The sequence below is a fragment of the Falco biarmicus genome, chromosome 13, assembly GCF_023638135.1.
Source record: "Falco biarmicus isolate bFalBia1 chromosome 13, bFalBia1.pri, whole genome shotgun sequence".
NCBI lineage: Eukaryota > Metazoa > Chordata > Aves > Falconiformes > Falconidae > Falco > Falco biarmicus.
In genome coordinates, this window is record NC_079300.1 from 24,691,866 (window position 1) to 24,715,337 (window position 23,472).

General features: G+C 45.0%; 1 protein-coding gene across 2 annotated transcripts in view; it reads left to right on the plus strand.

Moving 5' to 3' along the window:
• GPC1 (glypican 1) overlaps positions 1-23,472 on the plus strand; it is a 222,285-nt gene that overhangs the window by 110,887 nt on the left and 87,926 nt on the right. For both annotated transcript variants that reach the window (XM_056358663.1, XM_056358662.1), the window contains exon 2: positions 5,598-5,756. In XM_056358663.1, coding sequence (XP_056214638.1) covers positions 5,648-5,756 — 109 coding nt within the window. In that variant the 5' untranslated portion in view covers positions 5,598-5,647. The remainder of the gene's footprint in view (positions 1-5,597; positions 5,757-23,472) is intronic.

Genomic DNA, 23,472 nt, shown 5'->3' on the forward strand with positions numbered 1-23,472 from the left:
CAGGGTACTAGTGCTAGAGGCCATGCTGTCAGTTACTTATCAGCATGTGCTAAATCATGTTCTCTTTAAAGTGATGTATTTCAAGAGAGATGGGGACAGGAACACCTGAAGCAGGAAAAGCTGGGAGGCATAAGGAAGGGGATTTACTTTCATTGCGGTACCTCTTTGCAAGGTATTTTTAACATCTGTACCACCTCCAGGCTCGTTTTGTATCCGCTGCAGACACTCTGACATGGGGAAAAAAACAAACAACCAAACACCACGCAACAGAAGGGAGAACAAAAAAAAAATCAAAAACTCATGGTCTGAATTCCACTGTTTGGCCGTCAGTTCCTGACTGTGTTGCTCATTACCCTGGATGGGGTTTAGGTATGAAGAGGGAGAGGCCAACAGGTGGTTGTGCTTGCCAGGGGCAGGAGGAGAGGGCTGGAGCTCCTCAGCTGCTGGGTGCTCTCGTGTTTACTGGCTGTACCTGGCCAGGGGCTGCATCCTGGTGTCCCTGCCGTGCCTGGCAGGGGGGTCTCAGCCGTGTGGGACTTCAGCAAGCCTGATTGCCTGAGACATATCCACCCAGAAACCCCCAAGGAGGGGGTTTGGGCAGTAGGTGTCCTGGCATGGGGGACTGGATTGAGGCAACCAGAGGTCAGTTTTGATCTAGGAGTGTGAAAAGAGGTTTTGGAGCAGTTTGGAAAGCGAGTGGGAGGAGGGCTACAAATATGAGGGAAGAATCATGACAGATTTATCACAGCCTGAAGTAAATTAACCTCTGGGAGGAATGATTTTGTAATAATTTGCATTTAGATACTCTGACACATCCGAATAACCCCAAACCTTCTGCAAACATTGTAATGAATTCAATCTCCAACATCCTGTGAGAGAAATAGAAATAGCGCTATTTACATGGTTAAAGGAGCCAAGGACTCATCTCTCAGTATTGCATTTTACACCCCTGGGACTGCCCTTCTCTCTTGGTTCCATGGCTATGGAGCCTCATGGTGGGGTGAAACACAGCCGCAGTGAACAGCTAGAGAGCTTTTCCGACTTCAGCCAGCTGAGATCATGCAGCCCCAGTGCATTACACCACACGCCATGGCTGCAGCAGCTCCCGGCACAGCCCGTGGCAGGCGGGCCGGTGGCCAAGGGGAGCCTGCATGGGCCAGGGCAGTGGTGCTGGGAGCACGCGGGGGAAGAAGCGGGGAGCTGAGCCCCGTCTCAGCTTGTGTTGGTGGTGGCTGAGAGCAGGGGTATTCCTCCTGTGAGGACCCTGCTGCAAAGCAGCCCAGCCGGCTCCACCCCTGACGAGGAAGTTGTCAAGTGATTTCATGTTCAGCACTTTCAAAGGCAGTAATGAATCTGATAGCCAAAATGATCTGTTAACCCAGCCAGCTGAGAGGGTATTTGAAGGACAATTCAAGCCTGTAGCCAGGCAGTGTGATATTTTCTTGTCATCAGCCTCCTGCCTGTTCCTTTCCACTCTAGGGCAGTTAATCATAAATGAGATATTTGTTTGATGCTGTTTTCATGCATGCTCTGCCCTGTCTTCATTTCCAAGAGACTGTGAAATAGGTGGGTTACATCCCACCACGCCTTCGGCAGCCTTTGCAGGAGAGGTGGCTCTTCAAGGGAGACCCAGATGGAACCACATATTTTGGCTGCTGGAGGCTTGGGCAAGCCAATAGTTTTCTGAAGGGAAGCCGAGCATCCCAAAGTGCATCCTGTCTTTCTTACAAGTGTGTCTTAAATCCAGAGCGCTTAGGGCAGCGTGGAGCTGGTACTAGCTGAGCCATTGAGTGCACCCTGGGCACCTCCGTGCTCCACTACCAGCCACGCTCAGCTGGGGGGTTGCAAGTCAAGGGCTCAGGGAAGATGGCTGGGTTTCACTTACAGACTCACATGGAGCAGTGTAATTCTCTCTGGGCCTGATGGAGTTGGCCTGAGTCACTGAAAGTGTTTTTGTTATCTTCAGGGAGGTTTGGAATGGACCTCTGCTTGCTGCCAGTTTAGCTTCTGCCATGCTCATGTGCTTTCTATAAAGCTCTTCCAGGCACCAGGAGCATGTGCTCTGGAGCAAGCAGTTAGCATCATGTCAGCTGTATACGAGGGGAAATTTCTCTGACGCAGCAGTGGAGAGGAGAACGCGCAGGGTATCTTGCAGATTTACTCCTCATAAAACACCTCCAGCTCTCCGTAGGTATCTGCAGATAATCTCCTACCAAGGGAACCCAGAGATATTTATAGTGTAGCTTCAGTGGTGACGGCAAGTTAGCAAACAAATGAACTTTGAAATACAAGGAGAGCAAAAATACAGTCGAGAGTGCGTTTATTTTGGAGTCAATAAAAATGGTTAAATAATAATAGTATAATGTTTCCAGGGTGGGTCAGGTTAAAAAGCAAAGCAAAGTATTTTTATAGTGCTGTAAGACTGTTTTGTGTGCACTGAGTTTGAATTACAAAGACAAATGGTAAAAACTTTGCTCCCCACTGAGATAAAGTGCTGTGGTGCTGAGTACCCGTACAAATGCCTGCAGTAACCGAAGATAAATGTTGCTTCAAAAGGGATTGAAACTGCTGTGAGTTCAGGCTTTAAATTCTATATGCAATTCACAAAGTTGTGTAAAATGAAGCCATTTTAGCTATGGGTGTGACTTTTCGCTGGCTTTCTGTCTGTTCCCCCCGACCCGGCGGTGCGGGCTGGCCGGTGGCTGCTGGAAGCTGTGCTCCATGGCAAGGCATTGGACCCCTGCCATCCTGCTGAAACACGCGCCCTGCTCCGCCCAGGGTGGGAGAGGAGAGGTGTTTGTCCAGTCACGTCACGTTTTAATTAGCAGGCCTCGCGCTTCTACCACCCCTCGTCGTTCCTCAGGGAGCTGGGGTGCGTTGTGGGGCTCTTCCTCCACGTCCTCTTCCTCACTGTGGGCAGGCCGCCTTCTTCCCCAGAGGCAATCCCCACACGTTCCCCTTTTTGTTCCTAAAGCCTGTTTGGGGAACCAGCAGCTTTGGTGAACTTGTAGGTGTCTCCTGGTTAAATAATAATAGTGAACGTTTCCCGGGTGGGTAGCCCTGGCAGCCGCGTTTGCTCTCCCGGTTCCAGGCAGGGCTGCGGCCTGGCCGTGCCGGAGGGGTTAGCAGAGCATGGCGCGGCCGGGCCGGCTCACTGCCGGCAGGCCGGGAGCTGTGGGTTCCCAGGTGGCGGCTTCCCGCTGCTTTACCTTGGTGTACCAACATGGGGGGTTGGTAAGGGGGTGCCCGAGGCCTAGGCTGAACCTGCGAGCACCGGTGGGGAATGGAGCGGTGGTGGGAGCGCTTGTGCTTTTGGGTGCCTTGGGGGCCAAGGGGTCACGCAACCAGGGCCTCGTCTGCAAAATGTGTCAGCAACTGAGACGTGGTGGTAAAGGCAGTCTTAGGGAGCCATTGGGATCCTTTGGGATCCGTTTCCTTGTTGATAGGCCTTTCAGAGAGGTCCTGGGGGCACTGAGAGCAGCATGGAAGGGTGCACGCCGCAGTAAAACAGCTGCCAGCGAACGACTGATCCTTGCCAGAAACCCCCTGGCAGCAGAAATCGGGTGGGAGAGGCCAGACGAGAAGAAAGTTTTTAGTTTGCCACCACAGGAAACAAAGCTGTGTCTTGTCAAAAAGTCACCACTCCTTTTTTCTGCCTCTCGGTCACACATCAGCCATCCTCACTGTGAGTTTCTTGTACAAATGCAGCTTTACAGAAGGGATCTCAGGGAATGAATTGCAATGATCTCGTTTGTGAAGGAAGGAGAGGCCTAAGCCGATGATGAACGTGTAGGTGTCCCCTTGCTGGGGCAGCCCCGCTTGCAGGCACTGCACCTTACACTGTGTTTTGCGTGGCAAGCATTAAGCCGCGTGATGCTAGTATTCAACTCTTAGTTTTTTATATTGAAGCAAGTTGCTGCTTTCCCCATTGCTCTTGACGGTGTGTCACAGTGGTGCCTGGGTGCTCGTGGGGACTGGGAGGGGGGTCCCGTGGGAGACAGGACCCTGACGCTCCTCTCAGCTGGGAGCACAACATGAGCCTGATGCTGGGAGTTATGCTGGTGGGCAGCAATTCCCATTACATAGGCAGGAAGGCTGCCCTGTCCATGGAAGTGGACGCGATAACCTGTTTTCCAAGGGCAAGCTCACCCCAGCGCCCTGCAGAGGTTGCTCCAGAGCCATCTGTGAGCACGGACCTGAGGGCCAGCAAAATGCAAACTCATCCTGAACGTCTTCTGCCTAAAGTACATCAGCTACAGAGCACTCCTGTCAAAATTGCTCTTAGTCAGGCTACTAACGACATGGCATTCACAAGGGAAGGACACATGCCCAGTTTCAAAGACCCTTTACCCGGAGGCACCCATTTGCTAAGGGCTCTATGCTGGAAATAGCTCAGGACTTTAATGGGAAACTCTGGAGGACTGTGCAGGTTCAAGATTTGAAGCTGTCGAGACTCACAAGATAAAACATGATTGTAAATGTATGTTTCAGCTCAGCTATGACGTTAAGACAGCAGTCCTGTAAAACTGCCAGCAAAATCATTGGCAATCCCAATCAAATTATGTTAAGCACAGTAACTTCTTTGTAATTGGTTTATCTCAGTGCATGCTTGGAACCAAGGGCGGGGGGGGGGGGTGGTGTTATTCTTTAAAAAAAATACCCCTGATGTTTGATTTCATCCAAATGAATTCGTATTGCTGGGTAAGGAGAAACGTAGGGTGTGTTTGCAGGTGGATGTGTCTTTCTTTGTAAGGACTCATAAGAACTTAAGCAATTATTTTTAAAATGTTGCTGACTCTGCCTGTGCAAACACTTGCTTCTCCACAATAAAGAGATGTGCAGAGGGCAGGAGGAGCTCTGATACTGAAGAATTTTTCAATTTGACTGCCGAGTCCTCTTACCTTTCCTGTCCTTCCCTATAGCCAAGGGTATATTCCATCAGTAATTGTCATAGCAACCCCTTTTTTGGGTGGTCTTGTCTCTTTCTGAGAGAGAAATTTTTCATTGAAAAAATAGTAAATGAGCAGATTTCAAAATCTGTGGAGGGTAATTAGTCACCCAAACTGACATTCAGCACATCCCTGTCTTTTGAAAACTTCTCACTAATCTCACCTCTCTGGTTAAGGAAATGCCTTCTCAGGATGGAGTGGGGGGATAGTTTGGGAGGTCAGGGAGAATGTTGGAGTTGGTTTTTTTCTTGACAAAGTAGTTTCAAACAGTTGTACTAATATACATGTTAAGTCTAGTGAGGATGACTAGTACGTCCTTGAATAAGAGACTTCCATGACTTCTGGGATTCTGGGCAGAGCTGGATTGTAGGGCAGACTTTGAGCAGGAAACGCTTGTATTTCCCTTCTCCTTGCCCCATGGACGAATTTTGTGTCCTTGGCTCAGAGTCAGCAGTGAGAAAATTTGTACTTGCATTCATACCAACCACTATAATAATGCAGGATAAGTCCAGTTAGGAGGTAAACACGTAAAGCCTGATGCAGATCTAGGTAAATAGGGAGCTGCAATGTTTTTATGCTGAGGTTGTCTGGGTTGAAATCCTTCCTTTTCCAGACCTGGCCATTCAAGTACGTTTTCTCTCATTTTAGGGGAGCACCTGCGAATCTGCCCACAAGGCTATACTTGCTGCACCAGCGAGATGGAGGAGAACTTTGCAAACAAAAGCCGAAGTGAATTTGAAGCCATGATGAAAGAAGCCGGTCGTTCTGTGCAGACAACCCTAACAGCGCAGCACAGAAGTTTTGACGGTAAGTAAATCCTGCTCAGTTCCCCCTTGCTCAGGATCTAGTCACTGCTTAACTTTCCAAGCACTGATCAAGCCAGGCATTTGTGTTCAATGCCTTCCTCTGCACCTTGCTCAGTAGTTTACGTGAAGTGTCGACCTTCAACAGGAATTATACCTCTGGCAGTGTTTTTGCAAGACCAAGTCATTTTGAGAACTCATTTCAGTGAAGCCATTGAAGGAGGCTGGCAGGCACTCCTACCAACAAATTGTGTACCTTGGCACTGACACAGCTTTTACGAGCATGGCGTAATCGGGTCTTACCACAGCAGCATAACATTTGAGGTAGTGATGTAAAACTTGGCACTGTGCCTTGAGCTCTAAGTTGAACAATATGGTAAAGGTGACTGGATAGCCCTCAGTAGATTGGGAGGGTTTAAGGAAGCATAGATTTTTTTTTCTGCCCTTTTCATATAAATTGCAAATGTAAAGGAGGTTAGTTCACACAAGATGCTTATAGCTTTGAGCTTCATACAAACATCAGAAAATGTTACATGGCAGTGAAGGTTTTAGAGACTGTGGTGCATGAGATGTTGTGGACAACCAAACTCTCCAAAGGACAGTATCTCTCCTAATGCACTAAGCAAAGGCTGAGGATGGCTGTCTTCTGTTTCCCTGAAGAATCCATTTGCAGCGCACAGTAAACCTCAAGGTCTGAAGGCCACTGGAAATAAATGGTTTATTGGCAAAATTGAGATGACCTATGATTCAGAAACTGTATCCATTATCAGATTTTGAAGAAGGTCAGACATTTAGAATGACGGTCCTCCTAACTTTATCAACAGTCGTCATATGTATTTATCGTGAAAAGAATAGGAGTTGGGGAAAGAAGCTATAATAGCTGGAAAGGTGGAACTGGAAATTTCAAGCAGTAAATAATAGATCTAAAGAAATAAGCCTGACCTTCAGGGAGCTGGTAACCAAGATTAAGTGCTTTTACACTAAATAGAAAGAAAAGGCAGTGCATCTCTGCAAAATGCATTGTAACTGTGTGGCCAAGGTTGACCACAGCAAAGGCATTTCTTTAAAACCTCAAAATTAATTGATTTTCACCTGCCTTAAGAAGTGGTAACAAGGATTTTCAAAAGAGCCTTACAATGCTGGTTGCTTGGACTGATGTCTGAATGGGACCTGACGCAGCAGCCACTGAGTGCGCTTGCTGACCTGTGAAATCCAGCCCTTCGCAGGGGTTAATGCAGATCATCCGCCGGCCTTGGTACCCCCTCCCTCCACTGCCTATTGCAGCATTGGCTGGTACATCTGCTCTTTGCTTTTGCCACAGACACTCAAAAGAACATAGTTCTACATCTGTCATGTAAGAGAGTGCAAAATTTGATGGTAGCTTTGAGGATTAAATTGACGAGCAGAAATTGCCTAGTGAAGAACGGTTTAGTATGCGTGTGATGTTTTGGTAGATTAATAATAACAGCAATAAGAATAATAGTAAGCAAAACCATGAAAGGGGGATGCTTGTCTTGAGATGCCAATTAGAGCTGTAAGGGCTTTCCATTTTTGTTTTTGTTCCCCAGCATTTTACAAAAATAGAGCTTTATTTCTGTGGTGCATGCCCAAGTTTCCTTTAAGCTTCAAACAAAGTAAGTGTTCAATAAGCCAAGTATTACTTTACAGACCATAATGCACAGATCATTGGTGTTTTGCAGTGGGAATAACCTCCACTTGAGCCCACAAGGCCAGGAAGATGTCTCCTGCTCCCATTATACCCTTTTAGTTTGCTTAACTACTCTTGCAATCAATGTATAGTTTATAATTTATGCAAGACATTATTTTAAAAAAATTATCATATTGTGCCTGAGTTTCAAGCATGACTTTACCTATAAGCAGTAGGGTTGGGTTTTTTTCCTTAGCTAATGCATAGATGGTTTAAAATTTGAGGGAGTTCTGGTGATGGGGCAGCGGAATTGCCTCAGGTCCTGAAGCAATGCCATAGAAACCACCCTATCTTCCAGCTAACGTTATTAATCTCACAGTTAACAAGGCTTTTTGCAGGTGGTACTGTTTAGAGCTGTTCAATAAAAGAATTTTTTAATGTCAGAGAGATGAGTTCTAGTCTTTCTGGCACTGGATGCCTGGTTTTGCTGGATTTCATTAGCAGCAGCTTAGACTGTTTTGGGGTTGCACAGGTATCGATGCACAGCTTGTCTTCATATTTAGTGATTTTGTTTGGCCTTAGGAGGATGTAGTGGGTGAGGCTCCACTGCATGGGGCTGTCCAACCTTTCTCGTAATATTTGCAGCCTGGAGATCAGATTATTCATATATTCTCTGCTAGCAGGTGTGGCACATTGAACTTCAGGCCTGGAGCTGCCTTTTTTAGGTTCATCACAGCAAATGTTGCTTCTGTAATCTCACCACTGATCATGGCAATAGTCTCTACTTGTAAATTGCCCTGAAGCTCCAGATGGAAAATAGCAAGGCTACTATAATCTGCCTCTGAAGTAATATTCTCTATGCTAGTGTTCAACATTTTGCTTTGGAGAATAATTCATCCTTTCAGGTTGGGGTCTGTGAAGCCCTAAATTGTTAGCGCACCTCTACTTTGAGCTACAGTTTTATCCCATTGCAAGGAATTATAATCTGTTGTGTCAGTCTCACTGGCTGCTTTTGGGGCAAATGCTCTGTGGCCAAGAGCAGTGTCCTTTATCTCATACAGAGTATTTTTAGAGAAAACGTACATACAAAATACAGATGACATATGATAGGTATAGCCATATATTCTGAAGTGATATATGCAGAATAGGATCCTATGGTTTGAGTGTGCTCTCTGCATAGGACGAGGACACGTGCCTTCTGGGATTCCCTTCCTCCAGGATCTGCCAGTTTTAAAGTTTCTGCCAATTAATTTAAATCTGCCAATTTAAAGTTGAACAGCCTACAGTATTGCTTAGCTGCTTACTAGTGCATTTGTTGTTTTGCTTTAGTTTACTGTAGTTAACAGGATTTGGGGGCATCAGATTTGAGCTACACATGCGGTCATTGGCTTGCTGTTAACGTTTTAGTTGAAAAGGTAGTATTTTGCTCTACAACTGATTGGTTTAATTTAAAAAAAAGAAAGAAAAAAAAAAAACAAACAAAAGCAAATGCACAGACCATGAGTGATGGGAGCATATGCTTTTGATAAGTCAGTGTTAGGGAGGATGTTGAGATCAGAGTTGTGGTATTTCATTAGAAGGATTATATGCACAAATTCTTTGTTAATTCTGATGTCCCCCAGCTCTTGGTCAGGCAGGGAGTGGAGCATCATTAACGTGGTGCACAGCCTGTGGCAGGGACCTGCTGGAGGCTGCTAGGTTGGTTTTGGTCAGAGTTTATTTGCCTGGAAAATTGTACATACCCCATACTTTATTAGAAAAAAAAAGTTAATAATAAAATTGAAAACAAACTTGGGAGTCTTGGAGGGAACTGGGATAGTCTCTGTTGAGACTGGTACTAAATATTGTTTTAGAGGTGTTTACCAACGTTATACATGCCTCAGAGATTTTAATTGCAGGTTGTGCTTGTTTTCAAACTGGTATCATCTCACTGGATGGGGAAGTTTCAGTATCAATTGTTATAAAATTAAATACTTGGACAAGGAACTTTGTTAAAGCAGATGGTTTCAGGAAACTGCTGTGAGCTGCCTGCTGCCCCCTCTGCCGGCTGCAGAGCAGGGGTTGGCCTGGGAAGTGCTTTGGTTCTGGAATTGTGCTGAGAGCAAGTTATAAACATGGGGCAGGCTGGGGGAAGATCCCTTGGGAAAATGAGTTTTTTCTTGCATATCACACAACTGTATGTCAGCCTTGCACAAAGCCATGGGACTTTAAAACTCCTGTCCTTCCCAATGAAACTTGTACCTCCACAAGCTGTTATAGAGATGAGTCAGGAAAAACCTCTGGGCTGTGCAGGAAAGGCCAGAGAAGTGGTTTGTGTTGCCTGGTCGGAGCAGTCCCGTTCAGAGCCAGTGCAGGCTGGGGTGGCAGCATGGGTTGGGCTGGGAGAGGGGACGAAAGAGGGAACAGGAGTGAGTGATGCTTAGAGTGACAGTGAGAGGCTGCAAGCAGCAAGGAACAATGCTGTTTTTCTAGTCTTGATGAAAGCTCGCTTGTTCAGAGTCTAATCCTTGTCTGTCTCTCTCTTTTCTCCCATTTCCCCCACTTAAATCACTTTTTAATAATACTTCAATGTTGTGGCAATCTTTCCTTCCCAATCATTTTGGTACACTTAGCGAGCGCTCCCTCTGTGACTGCTGACCTTTAGCTGTGAGCCAGGAAATCTGTCCTTTCAGAATTGTTTCATGTTTTCAGGAAATATCAACAAGCGGAACCAAAAATCTTGGCTTTTATTCCACACTGCACAGTCTAAACCCGATTTGTAGCTCTCGTAAATTCTGAGATTTTTAATCTGTGGCAATCAAAGGCAGATTAAAAATTATGTATTTTATAGGGGGCTGCTCACTGGAAAGCTGATGTCACTTAAAAGCTTTAATAATGTCCAGTGTTGGTAACTGGAAATCGCATATGCTAAAACGCAGACCATGCAGATAATTAACATTATTTGAGAGTTAGTTTTAGACAGTTACATATTTCTTATGAAGATGAATCATTGTTTTAAGTGTTACAAGGTGAGGAACATCCCAGAAGCTGTTACATACTGATGGTTAAAATTTTAGAGATTTCTAAAGGGCCCTTCTTTAAAATTGAACCAAATGTGTCTTTGTCAGAGGAACTGACTTATTTAACCCACAGTACCTAGGGTTTCAGCCCCTAAAAAGACTGTCTGGGGAGCGAGACTTTATTTACATAGCCTATGGATGCTTAAGGAAGCTAATCAGGAGGCTGTGGAGCTGCCTCCACAGGCAGAGTTCTGTCCTACCTCACTTACTTCAAACCCGGACTACAAAATCCAGACCTGAATCTGAATTTTGCAGGTATTTTCTCAGTTGATGATAACGTGAATCATAAGCCCTGCCAGCCTGAAATTTAAGGTATCCAAATTCGGTGGCCCATGCACCAAAAGATGTCTTCTGAGAGATGGGGCACTGCGCTGTGCGGAAAATGATTGACACAAGACGAAAGCAATGATTGTCTGGGATATAGGGACTGCAATGCCTGTGTGCCTAAACATGTTGCCCCAAAACAACTGCTCTGCACTTCCAGTGTCTTGCTGCCACTGCGCCAAGTCTCAGCCATGGGTGTTTTGTGGAGCCATGGCATGGTTTGGGTTTGGTGGGGTGCCGTCGATGATGTGTATATGTAGAAGCAGGAAATAAATGTTCCAGGGGCTGCTTATGCCTCAAAATATGGAAGTGATGCTGTCTTTAGAAATAAAATCCATTGTTTCAAAGGTTGTGGAAAGGAGCATTTCTGGAGTCAGCAATGTCCTTCTGGCTGTCCCAGTCTGTGCTTGGTGAGCTGGCTGCTTCCCACTGCCCCTGGCATTGGCTCTGGCTGCTCCCTTGGGCCAAGTTTGAGCTTGGACTTTAAATTTATTGCTTCTGATCCCGAAGCCCACAATTACCTGGGAATGCTCTTTTTTTGTGGTAACTCCCCACGCTGGGGGTCTGCCCCTGAAATTGTGGTGTGTGGCCTCAGTTGGTGGCATTGGCAATGGGCTCAGCTCTGCAGGGGAGCGCTGGCCTCCGGGGTATCCTCAGACAGGTGGGAGGCAGCAGCGGGTGCCAGCACCCCACGAGCCAGAAGGCTTAGCCATCCCTCCAGGTACACAAGATGGGGATATCAGGGTGACTTCCATGGCTCACCTGATGTTTGCCTTCCCAAACATCAGCCTTGTGTCGGCCTTCTGCTCATCTCATAACCGAACATCTAATATCAAGCAGTGCCCATGGACAAGCATCTTTTCCAAACAGAAAAGTATAAATGGACCTGAACCACTCCAGCTTCCAAACAAAAAGCTAGTAGAGCCAGGGAAACTGAGGAGGAGGGGGGAATTAAGGGGAGGAGGAAGGTGTTTTGGACAAGCAGGAAGCTCAATGATCTTTTTTCCTGGTGAGATGACAAAAAATCAGGAGGAAAAGAAACCTGGGAGTCAATTGCTTTTGCTAAATAAGCGTTCATCACCTGCACTGCATTTCTTTGGCAGGCCAGGGGTACCCTGTTTGGCAAAATCGTGCTACTCAAAGCACCATTAATTGTTTTGTGCCCCCTCCTGCATGCTGCTTGGGCAACAACATTCAGAACATTCAGAAGAAGGCTAGTTGTCCCCCAGCTTTGCCTCTTGGTCACATTATCTTATAAAGTACTTATAAGAGGGGCTATCAAAGATGATTCCTTTGGCTCCCCTGGACTTCCTTCCCTTAGGGTTGGTTTGTGGATGAGGCAGAAAGAACATCCTTTAACCTGGAAATAAAAAAGCGGGGTCCCAGGTGGATCCAGAACAGGGAAACAAATAAAGGGGTTCCCTTGGAGACCTCCTGGAGAAAGGCAGCAAGCAGACATGCTCACCTCCTTCTGTTTCCCCCAAGGAACCACCTTAAGAAAACCCCAGCATGAGGCAGGATTGATGCTAGTCTGGCTGTCACTCCCCTGCAGTCATGCTCTGCAGAAGGAAGATGCTTTCATGTGTGGTGCTGAACACCTCGTTTGGTATTTATGGTTTCCTGGAATGGGGTGCGGTGTCTACCAAGGCGCATTCCTGGACTCAGCAAGATTAATCCTGACAGGTAGCTGCCTCGGGGAAGCAAACGCTTAGGCTCACCTGTAACAGCTCCAGCACCTGGAGTTTTCTCTCCCCTTACAGCCACTTCTCTTCACATTTAATCTGCGAGGCTCCATTGTGTGCTGCAGGGTATATTGCAATGTACGTGCAGCACTTTGCTTAACAGATGGCATAGGCACAATATTCTCTTTTATAGAAAGAAAAGAGGACAAACAAGGCAGTGGCTGGGATGAGAGCTCTGCACTGGGGTGCCTCCTGCAAGGGCTTGCACACCCCAAGAGATGAGCTGCTTCATCCCTGCAGAAGTCAGATTAGGTAGAAAAGGTAGATCAGGCATCTCGGTTTCAGCAGCTGTCAACATGTTTTGTCACATAGTCAAAAAAAAGCTGCCTCTGAGTGCTCAGAGAACAGTGAAATGTGCATCTGCTTGGGGACATAAAAGAAAGCACCTGCTCTTCCGAGATACCGGATGACACAGGCATATTTTGCAAGAAATTAGTGATGTCCAGATAGTCATTTCAGAAGAAAGTGTCGGCAGGGTTTATTTTAACATTCAGGGATTAATGCACAAAGCTCTTTGAAAACTTTATTTCACAGAGCAAGCAGCCAAACCTTTATTACAAATGCTGGATGTTGCCTTCAGTGACTGAAGCAGTATTACACCCAGATGGCCAGGCGGAGGTCAGAGCAGTGAAATGGGAGACAAACAGCTGAGTTTTTTCTGCATGGCTCTGCTGAAGAGCCTGTGTCTTGAACCAGTTTCCATCTTCCAGCTGGTGTACTGGTTTCCATGTGAAGCAGTTTTCACCCTTCAGCTCTCTGATGCTCTGTGTTTCTCATAAGAGGAAGATACTAGGATTGCCTGGGCTTACCCCTATTGCAAAGAAATGTAGGTGCTCTGAATCAGCTCTTGAGTTGGTTAATTCCTCCACAGCTTTGCATTTGCCAAGATCACGTCTCTATTCCTAGCCAGGTGCTGCAGTAATTCCAGAGCATCGAGGGCTCCAGCCGCAAGGTACTGTCCCTGCTTACAGATCGGCATACACAATAAGCTTGAAAATATGCTACTGAAGTGTGTGGCGTGTCCTGACATAGGCGTTTGTGTTATTTTGAGTACTTGAAGATATCTGTTCTCATTTGAGATTATAGAAGTACTTTGTTCTCTCTCACCATAAATGCTCGCAGCAAACTGTTGATTCTGCTTTATTAGTTATTGGCATTGAACTAGTGCATCCATAGAGCCAAGAACCTTCTTGTTACTCTGACGCCCTGCAGGGCATCCTGCCTGTCTAAGACTCAACCTGTGGTCTAAGGGCTTTGTTTAAAAAAACAAACCAAAAAAGCCAAACAAAAAACAGGTTTGGGTGAGTGGACTATGGAGGGAAGAGATGAGTGGAAGGTCATGCAAACGGCTTGTGCTAGAGGTGGAAGATTGCTCAGGTCCCTTGGCTTTGGGTAAGGTGCAGGAGTGCCACAAGTCCCTCTGTTTCATAAAATGCAGTGACCCTTTTCTGGTGAGAGACCAAAAGACATCATGTCATTCCATGTCTTACAGGGGTTTATCAACCAAGAGCTTTCCATACATTCGTTCTCAGCAACCCCAACCTAAGGGAATAGGCACTGGCTCAAAGTGTTCCTTGGGTCATCGGTATGAGGTGGGGGTTTTTGTGTAAGGCCCCTTCCAAAGTGGAAGTAATGGTCAAAATCGTGAGGGAGGTCTGCAAACAACTTGGATAAATGGGGGAAAGGAGTTTTTTGGCATCTGGTAACCTGTGTGATTAGGGGAGTTGGGCTGGTTTTTAGGGTGTAGCCTGGCTACCAGCAGTACCAATGGGTATGTGCCTGTGAAAAGTAGGCTGAGAATTGATCTGTCTACAGGGAGAGTCAAACATAATCCCTGTTTCTGGTAAAAAGAGGCTGGGTGCCTTTGTGGATGAACATTTAACCTTTGTATTTGCTACAGCTGCTTAAGGGTGCTTCACTTCTCCCCCCCTTTCCTATTGTCATTTAATTTTCTCTCTTCAGACCTGCACAGCTTCTTGCATTTAAAAGCACAGTTAACACGGTGTAATATGTGCAGAGCTTTTTCCAGTGCCTCACTTCCCTTCCAAGCTACATCGGAGTATTTTGATTCTATTTCTTGTATTTTCTATAATTAGCCAAGTTAGAGGGAAAGAAAACCCTCATTTTACCCAGCAGTTCATAGCTACCTCTGAAGAAACTGGGTAGTGTTAAGTCATTCTCATTAAACCTGCAGATTTGGCCACGACACCAATGAGCTGCGGGGCGCGGGGGGGGGGGGGTTCACCGTAAGGAGAAATAGAAATCAGAAAACCCAGCTTCCATAGGACTTGGTTCTGCAAAACGAGAGTCCTCTCGTCAGGTGCTCTGAGTCAGTGGAGCCAGGGCTAGGATACACTACAAATTTTACTTCAGCAAGATTACCATCTTCAGGAGAACTTACAAAAATGATAGTTTCATCAGGAGCTTTTAAAGATTTCTAATTTCTAATCCGCTGCTTTCCCAGCAGAATCCGTCCCTTGCAGAAAGTTGTTCGACACTGCTCAGCGATAATTCCTGCTGACCGAGGGGGTGGCATCAGTGCACACCTCAGCTGAAGGCCAACATGAAAGCAGCCCATACAAGAGCCCTGGCAGAAAAAGTCAGGCAACATTCATGAAGGAGAAAAGAAATAAGGATTAATGTTTTCCCTCCAAAGCCCCTTTTTATTGATTACCTTTATTTTTGCATGTAATGCTGGAACTCTTGTCTCCATGTGTCATAGCTACATCTCCAAGAGGGATACGTACATGTCCACGTTGATCACTACACCTGCAACTTAAAACAATAACGGTAATCTCTTTCCATGGCTCAACGTGTGAGAGCTACCAAATGACAGTCTGAAACAAAATTAAAATAGGATAAATTACCATACAGAGAGCCATGAAAATTGCTTGCATTTTTATTCTTATATGTAGAATGAGGGCTATGATATTTTCTAAAGTAGTACAGCCAAGAGCATGAATTAATTGAAACTCAGTGGCTTGGAGATGCTGATTAAGGGAAGGGGTCAAATATATAAAAAAATATATATATGTATGTGCATATGTAGCCAAGTGTGTGCATTTCAGTTGAAGTGGAGCAAGCCCCAATTTCAGGAATTTGTGTTTCTCTATAGGTGTTACTGGGAATGAATATTATAGTATATTTACATATCAAGAGGTAACAAGCTTGTTAATTTGACTTGGGAATGCCACAGGTACCTAGCTAAATGCTAAATTGTGGTCTCCAGCTGTTCTTAAACAGAAGTGAAGCTCCAAATGAAGGAGAAATCAGATGCAAAAAGAGGAGCAGCTTCACTGTCAGTACTGGGCTCTCAATCTTTTGGTTTTCATTTCCAGTAGTGTTTTGCAGGTAATGTATTTGCTGAGCACCCCAGTGGTGACTGTCTCTGCTCTGCAGGTTCCCAAGCTGCATGGCAATGATATAAATAAAAACAAACCCAACACCCCCCAGCCTCCCTCCCCAAAAGCCCGAGACAGCTGCGAGCTGGGGATCAGACTGTCGGTTAATCAAGTTTTGGGGAAATAATGTTTGTTACAATTTAAGGTTAGTGTTGAGTCTGGATTCAGCTTTTAACACGCTGGAGATAATTGAGCAGCGTCCTACAGCCCCAGCAGTATAGCAATTCACTTGTAAAATGCAACCTCTGTTTTAATGCTGCTAAAAATGAATAAATTGGTCCTCAAGGACTAATGAATGCCAATAAAAGTATCGCACGGCAGCATGTAGTAAACTTGTCAGGGAGGAAATGGCTGGAATTTACTTTCCTGAGAGCAGGATTTCTTCTGTCTTCTGGTGCACCCACCCATGCCTGCGGCTCTGCTCCTGCCCTGCTGGTCATTAGGAAAAGCAAGGGCTTAGGTGGACATAGCCAAGAACAATATATAGCCATAATTTGTTTGCTTTGTGCTTTATTTGTGACATCTGAGGGCAAAAGCAAAGCATCCTGTTTCCCTTGGTTCTCTGTAAATTGAGGACTTGTCTGTGTCTTTGCTCTCCAGTTTTGGCTCCTGTTAATAACTGTAGAGAGGTAGCGTTCCTCCCTCTCCGGTGCTCACCACTTTGGCTGGCATCAAGAGCCTGGGAGCACCGACTGATCTTCCCCCTTCACACTTTTGAGTGAATCAGAAGGCTACACAGTTGGCTGTACCCATGATAAAAACAGCCAGTATTTTAGAGATCAGGCGTGCGTTTGCTGCAGCTCATAAAAATCGTGGCTATTTCAAACCTGAATTTTGTCCAGCTTGAGGAACTCTTTAAAAGGACTGTAGTTGTTCTTGTTTCTGCAGGATTTCACATCCTCTGCCTTTTGCGTCTGTCGCAACAGCTTTTAGTCAGGTTGGAGAAGACATAGTTGAGCTAAGCCGGGCAAACTGCCTTCTCACCCCCTCGCTGTGTTGAACTCGCTGCAGGTCACAGGGTAGCCCAGCCCAGCAGTGCGTTTGCCTTCCTGGTAGTGCCCAACCTCTCACCATCAGGTCCCTGAACTGTGTAGCAGTTCAGCTTCTGTTTGGCCATGTCTGCTGTACGAAATAAATGAGAAACACTAAATATTTTTGTGATTGCATGGTCCACCATGAAAAAGCAAGAAGGCAAAAGGTAGCACTGTGATTCCCTGTGCAGACTTAATTTGTGCCTCCCTCTCTGGCACAAATAAACTATTGATGTTCACTCTTTAATGATGTGATCCTAGACTTTTTTTTTTTTCACAGGCCCCTTGCGTTTTGCAGGGCATATGATAGATGATGTCTGCTGAATCAGCATCATTTGTTGGGTAGCGTGGTGCATTATTTACTGTACAGCAGCCAAATCCTGCACTCAGTACATAATTATTAATTTCCTCGTAGGCTAATTAAAGATTGTATCACAGTGCACACACATCAGGGAGCTGAATTAAGGTTTCACCAGCAACTTGATTTTTTTTCCTTTCCCTAAATATGGGGATGTTTGGCTTTGCAATTATAAGACAGACTTGACCGTAGTCTTTACAAATCTACAACAAGGCCCCACTTGCACCCCAGAGGTTTTGGTTTGTGGCATCAAATCAGCAGTAGCCAGTTTGGGAGCCCAGTGGTCTGGCAGCCCTTTTCCCAGCTTTGTGGGGCAGCAGGATGTGTGCTGCTGGCCTGAGCCAAGGGCCAGCCTGCCTCCCCCCCTCCCCAGCACCACCACCCACTCCAGTGTGCTGCAGCCCGACGTTTTTTGGGAGGGTGAAAGGAAAGCAAGGGCAGCCAGCTGGTCCTGTTGTAAGGCACTGACTCCTTTCCTTAATCTCAGCCTTAGAAACAGTTAACCTGCCTGGCTGATTTTCTTTCCCAAAATTCACCTTAAACAGGTCCCCAGAATGGAAGATCTGTGTAAGATGTGTAGGTTTGCTGTGAGGTGTGTAATTACAGGAGCAGAGGAGCAAACGGGGAGCTTCTCAGTCTGCTCATCGGAAATTTGCATCAAGTATGATTAGTTAAGTGAAATCTTTACAGGCCTCTCTGTTTGATTGCCCCTTTTTTGTTGTTGTCTAAAAGAGAGAAAATGACATATTCAGGCAGGAAAAACTTTAAAGGGGTGTGATCTTTTTATTATATGTTTCTTCAGTGTTTGGCACAGTGTGGTTGAGCCATAATAACAGTTGTGATAAATATTCATTGCCAGTGAAATTATATTTTTGTACTTCAAACATCACAGGTGAACTGATACAGACTGAAACTGTTACCTAAGGGGGGAAAAGAGTATCTTTTCTTTGTTGTTGCCTTTAAACTGTGATAAGCATTTCAGTTGGAGAACGAACAACTGCTTTTTTGCATTTTTAAAGTTAATGCACAGAAAGTCTTCAGTTGATTAGCAGAGGTCCTACGTAGGATGGCTGTTTCATTACCAAGAGTTTAAGTGAGCTATAAATATATTTTATGTCCTTGTACAAGTTCAGAGTACCATGAAATATAATTAAAAGATTCTGGGCACTGCACGCATAAGAGCAACATAGGAAATAAACGTTTGACCTTTCTTACCTTTGGTCACCAGTAAGCAATTGCTCTCTATGCTTCCTGCCTACATTACTTACTGTTTTGGCTTAAATACAAGAGGAAAATTCCTACTGAGAATGCTGAATGAACATTCACAATTCAATAGTTCCTCCGTCTGGATTTTTCTCTTCTCCAAAAGGTGCAGTGGAAAATGCCAAGCTATTAAGAAGCTAACAATTACATTTAATTATGCAAGCCAGCTTCGGCTATGAATGAGATTTGGAGTCTATTGTTCTTTCCTTTTATTTCTGAAAACACAACAAGAAATGCTAATCGAGACATTTTATACAGCTGAAGCACAGTGTGTCTGAAGCAGTTCTGTTTTATTCCTAGCCAAGGAAAACATCATACATGTATCATAGTGGAGCAGGACCCGCCTGTGGATTCACATCCCTGAAGATTTCCTGGGAAACTAATTCACTGAAGAGCCTTTTCTGTAAAACCGAGCCCAGTTTTGACACTCAATAAGTTGATGTAACTGGGTTAGGACATGGCCCAATGATTTTCAGGTTTGCACTGGAGAATAAAGCTGTGACAGACTATAACAATCTGAAAGAAACCCAGAAAATTAAATACACGGTGACAAATATAAAACTTTTATCTCTCGGGGCCAAAGAAAATAGAACAAGCCCTTGTCTGCTGTGTGTAAAACAGGGAAAGAAACCATTGGTCAGCAGAGCTAAGGGAAATGAGTTTACAAGATCTGATTATCTGTTATTTGAGCCTGTAGTTACTGAGCTCAGAGAGAAGCCTGCAGGGCTCACAGCCCTCTCCTTACCAGAGCTGCCTGCTGCAGGTTTCTCTAAGCTCTCTGGGGCCGTTTCCTTGACTCGTTCCGAGCGCTGGTGGGGCTGCCCCTGCAGCTGGGAGCTCTTTGGTCAGCGGTGCCAAGATCAGTCACACTCCTGGAGGAGCTGGACGTGTTGGTGGCAGCAGTTAGGGACACTTTTGCTGGAGGTGTTCATGGTAGAGGGTCGATAAGCATCTGTCTTGTGTATCTTCAAAGGGAAGGGAGGAGGTAGCCAGCACGAAATGTGACATGCTTGCTGTTAACCTACGCTTGCTGCCCAGAGAACTGCTGCCTCGGGTATGCCCGGGTGAACCAAGGGTACAGTATGAGTCACCTGGAAAAATCATCTCATCAAACCCAACTACCGAGTGAAGAGCAATAGTAGAAATCTAGCTGTGGGAATAAATGCCTTTATTAGAGCAGAGGTAAGCATTGTGGTAAGACTTCCAAAAGAAGGGATACGTGTAAGGCCATTAAGTTACTGCAGTGCCGGAGGGCAGCGATCCTGGTAGCATTGGCTCGTTTCAGCATAGGAAGTGGTGGGGCATGGGGATGGGGAGGAAGCACATGCCTCATCCTACCTGGAAGGGCACGTCCCTGCATCCCTGTTGGGGGAGTCTTTTGACTTATCCCTGCAACAGGCAGAAATGAGCACCACCAAAAAAAAGGCTATTGAAACTGGCCTGTCCTCGCAACAGCTCTTTCCTTGCTATCTCTGCTCTTCATTCCTAAACAAATAGACACGCTCGTAGCCCCATGACCCTTCTTACGGAGTATAAAACCTCCCTTCTGTTTAAATAAGCATGACACAAGGCAAGAATCTGATACGGAGGCTGTTGAAATTGCTGGAGGGGCGCTTCCGTGGCCACTGAAGTGGACACTGTGTGGATAAGGTGAAAAAGCACCTTGAGATTTAGGTGTGAAGAAGCTGGAAGGGCTGAGTTGTAACAGGCTGTCTCTCCTGGGCATCGGGGCTGACAATTTTGCTGCTTTGTATGCTCCGTATTTGCAGATCAGAAGGATTCTTTGTGGAAGGTGAGGGGTAGCTTAACATCAGGAGAATATATAAATAACCTGTAACCAGTAACACTTGCACACTCTCCATTCAGGCTCTTTAGAGGCGTATTCCTGAGCGTGCAGAAAGGGGATGTTGGCAGACAGCAGTCAGAAGGAAATAGCCTGATCAGCAGCGGTCATGTTTAGACATCAAGGGGATAAATTGAGGTATATAGGGAACGAGAGAAAAGGCTTATTCCTTGCAAACACGAAAAGCCCATTTAAAGGAATTAGGAGTGATAGACAGAAGTCTGTCAGCAGGCAAAGTTTAGGTTTGGTCTTTTTCCATTAAAAAAAGTATGATGATTAATTTTCATTAAAAGGACTGAAAAGATTGCAATCTGTGCTGTCATAAAACTTGCAGGTCTCTATTGTGCAATATATTTTAAAAGGACAGGCATTTGAGATAGCGGGCGATACCTGCACAAACCACCAACCGCAATACAGATAAAATGCTTCCCTGCCAGACCCGAGTGATGGGTCACAGCGTGTTGACTGAGCACTTTCATCACAGTAATTGGACCGTTTGATATTTGTAGTGTTCTGCACCAAAAGCTTCCCAAGCAACCCAGGAAGCAAGCAGCCACCATCAGCACATTTAAATCTTCTCAGATCTCTTCTGCACTCATAGTGCTACAGTAAATCTTGCTAATTATTTCACTAGTGTTTTGTCCTCTTTGTATGTAAACCCAGACATTTATCCATAGAGTTGCAGATTTAAGGTGTTTCGTAGCGGTGTTAAACAAGAAATAGAGTACATTTTCGCCATAATTCCAGAGATTCACAATGAACTGAAACAGTTTGGAACCTGAAATTGGATACTGAAGTTCTTTTTCTTCCAATAATAGAAATCTACTGTGTCGAGCTAAGCTGATAAAATACTTCCATTTCAGATTGCTGCAAACAGGCAGGAAGCAGTCACACTCTGAACTCCGATTAGGAGCAAAATTATTTTTCAACACTGTCAAATTACCAAGACAATTTGTAATTTTTTTATTTACAAGAATTGCTGATCTGATGAATGAGATATGTGTTCATCCTCTAAGGGACTAACTACCACTGTGACCATGCTAGCATGTTACTGTCTTAGACAAAGTGAATAGTGCAAGTCCAAAAACCCTTCATAGAGGATGTAATCCTTCATAGAGGATAGTTCTCATCTTCATCCATCCCACGCCCAACACATGTGCAAATGTGGTTGTTCTGGTTTGTAAGCCTAATACGAACCCCCTTTTTTTAACATCCTAGAGTACCTCAAATTAATATAAAAAACCACCTAACAGACTCAAGACACTTTTCACATACAGGCTAAATAATAAAATATTAATTTGCATCTGGAAATAAATCTTTCTCTTTTTTTCGCAGCTTCCACTTTAGGGAATTTAAGTGGTCAATTTCTAGACAAAATTCTGTGGCTTTAAAGTAACAAGCATCAAAGACTGACTGTTTTTAAGATGTTGGAAATGTTCAGGTAGTTAGCTTTGGATGATTTAATACTTGGCTTAACTTAAATCTTGGAAGGATTGAACTAACGCATATCTTAAGAGGTAATTGCTTTGAGGAAGTGGAAAAAACGGTCTCTTCTTTATTCAAAGGAGTATGTCTGTGGTGATTAGGATGGAAGAGTATTTTGGGGTTACTCTGAGCTCCTTAGTGACCATGAAGGAAAAAATCATGTCTTCCTGTGGTTGCAGTAAGAAAAAATACCCTGCCCATGCTGTCCTTATGAATATTTGGCCACTAAAGGTCACGGTGCCATTGCATCAGGAGGTCAGGGTGCTTGTGGTAACCCACCCAAGGCAAGAGGTTCAGGGTGGCTGCTTGTTTGACCACCTGAAGGTGCCTGTGCAAAGCCCAGTTTTGAGACAGTGAGGTTTTGTTTCTTTATGAAAATCGTGTAGTGTTGCCTTGTTTTAGACTGCTTTGCTGTTTGCTTTTGGGAAGTCTGACGTTCAAAATACACCCATGTTCGTAAGCAGAGTGTGTTTAGACAAATTCCCAAGCGTGGAGGACAGGAGCTAGGCTGCTACTGTTGTGCTGTGTGGGTAGGTGGTTGGTGTGTTTTGTACATCTGTTGCTCAGAATTGGGCAGGGAACTGGTAGTTTCCCCAGGAAAGATGGAAATTTCCTTTATAAGCCAGCTGTGCTGGCAAGGGTGCGGGCGTACAGACACTGCATAGCTGCCCTCACCTGAGCACTCTGCTTTGCAGAAGGACTGGTGCTTCTGCAGAACAAAGCCAGGTGCAAAGGGCAATAAAAGCCTATTTGCTGCTCTGCAGGGAAAGAAGTCGGGAGTGTTGAGCTAAATAAGATATTCGGTAGTTATTTGCAGACTTTTATGCAGAGCCTTTGGAGAGAAAACCAAGCTGGAGTAAAGCAGAGTACACCAAAGTGCTTGTAGCTGGTATATGCCAACAGTAGAAAGCTTTTAAGGCATGCATAGACAGAAGAGAATATGGACATGATTTTTACCTTATCCAATATCTTCATTCTTTAGCAACGTAAGACTAAATCGAAAAGGAAAAGCTGGGCCAGAAATGAGCCCTCCAGCCTAGGTAGTGGGACTCTTAAAGAGTGGTTCCCTGCTTCATTTAAGATGTCCTTTGTGATTTTAGGGACATAGCAGAGGTTCTGAGCCAGAAAAGCTATGGGGCAGTTAATCCCATTTATCTCGGTGGCAGGCCTCTAAATATCTCTGATGTTCTGAGCCTGCAACTGTAATAGGACTTTCCCAGCTCCCACTGGTATTACGAAGATAGATAGACTAAAGAGGTGCACACATCCTTCAGTAACAACAGCCATATAAGTACCTTAAATGCACTTTATTATGCATGGAAAGAGTGTGATAGAGGAAAGATAACATTATGTGTTAAAAACAGAGACTGGCTCTATTAAAGAGGAGCAGTTGAGAAATAAGCAATAGCCACGAGAAATCCATATTAAGAAGCATTTTTGTAGACATGTCTTTGCCTCATTTTTCTCTTCTCTCATTTCTCTTGATTTCAAAATGGAATGAGTGACTCTTTCTTTTCAGAAAGCCCTGAACCCAGAAATTAGACTAAAAACTTGCCTGCACATAAT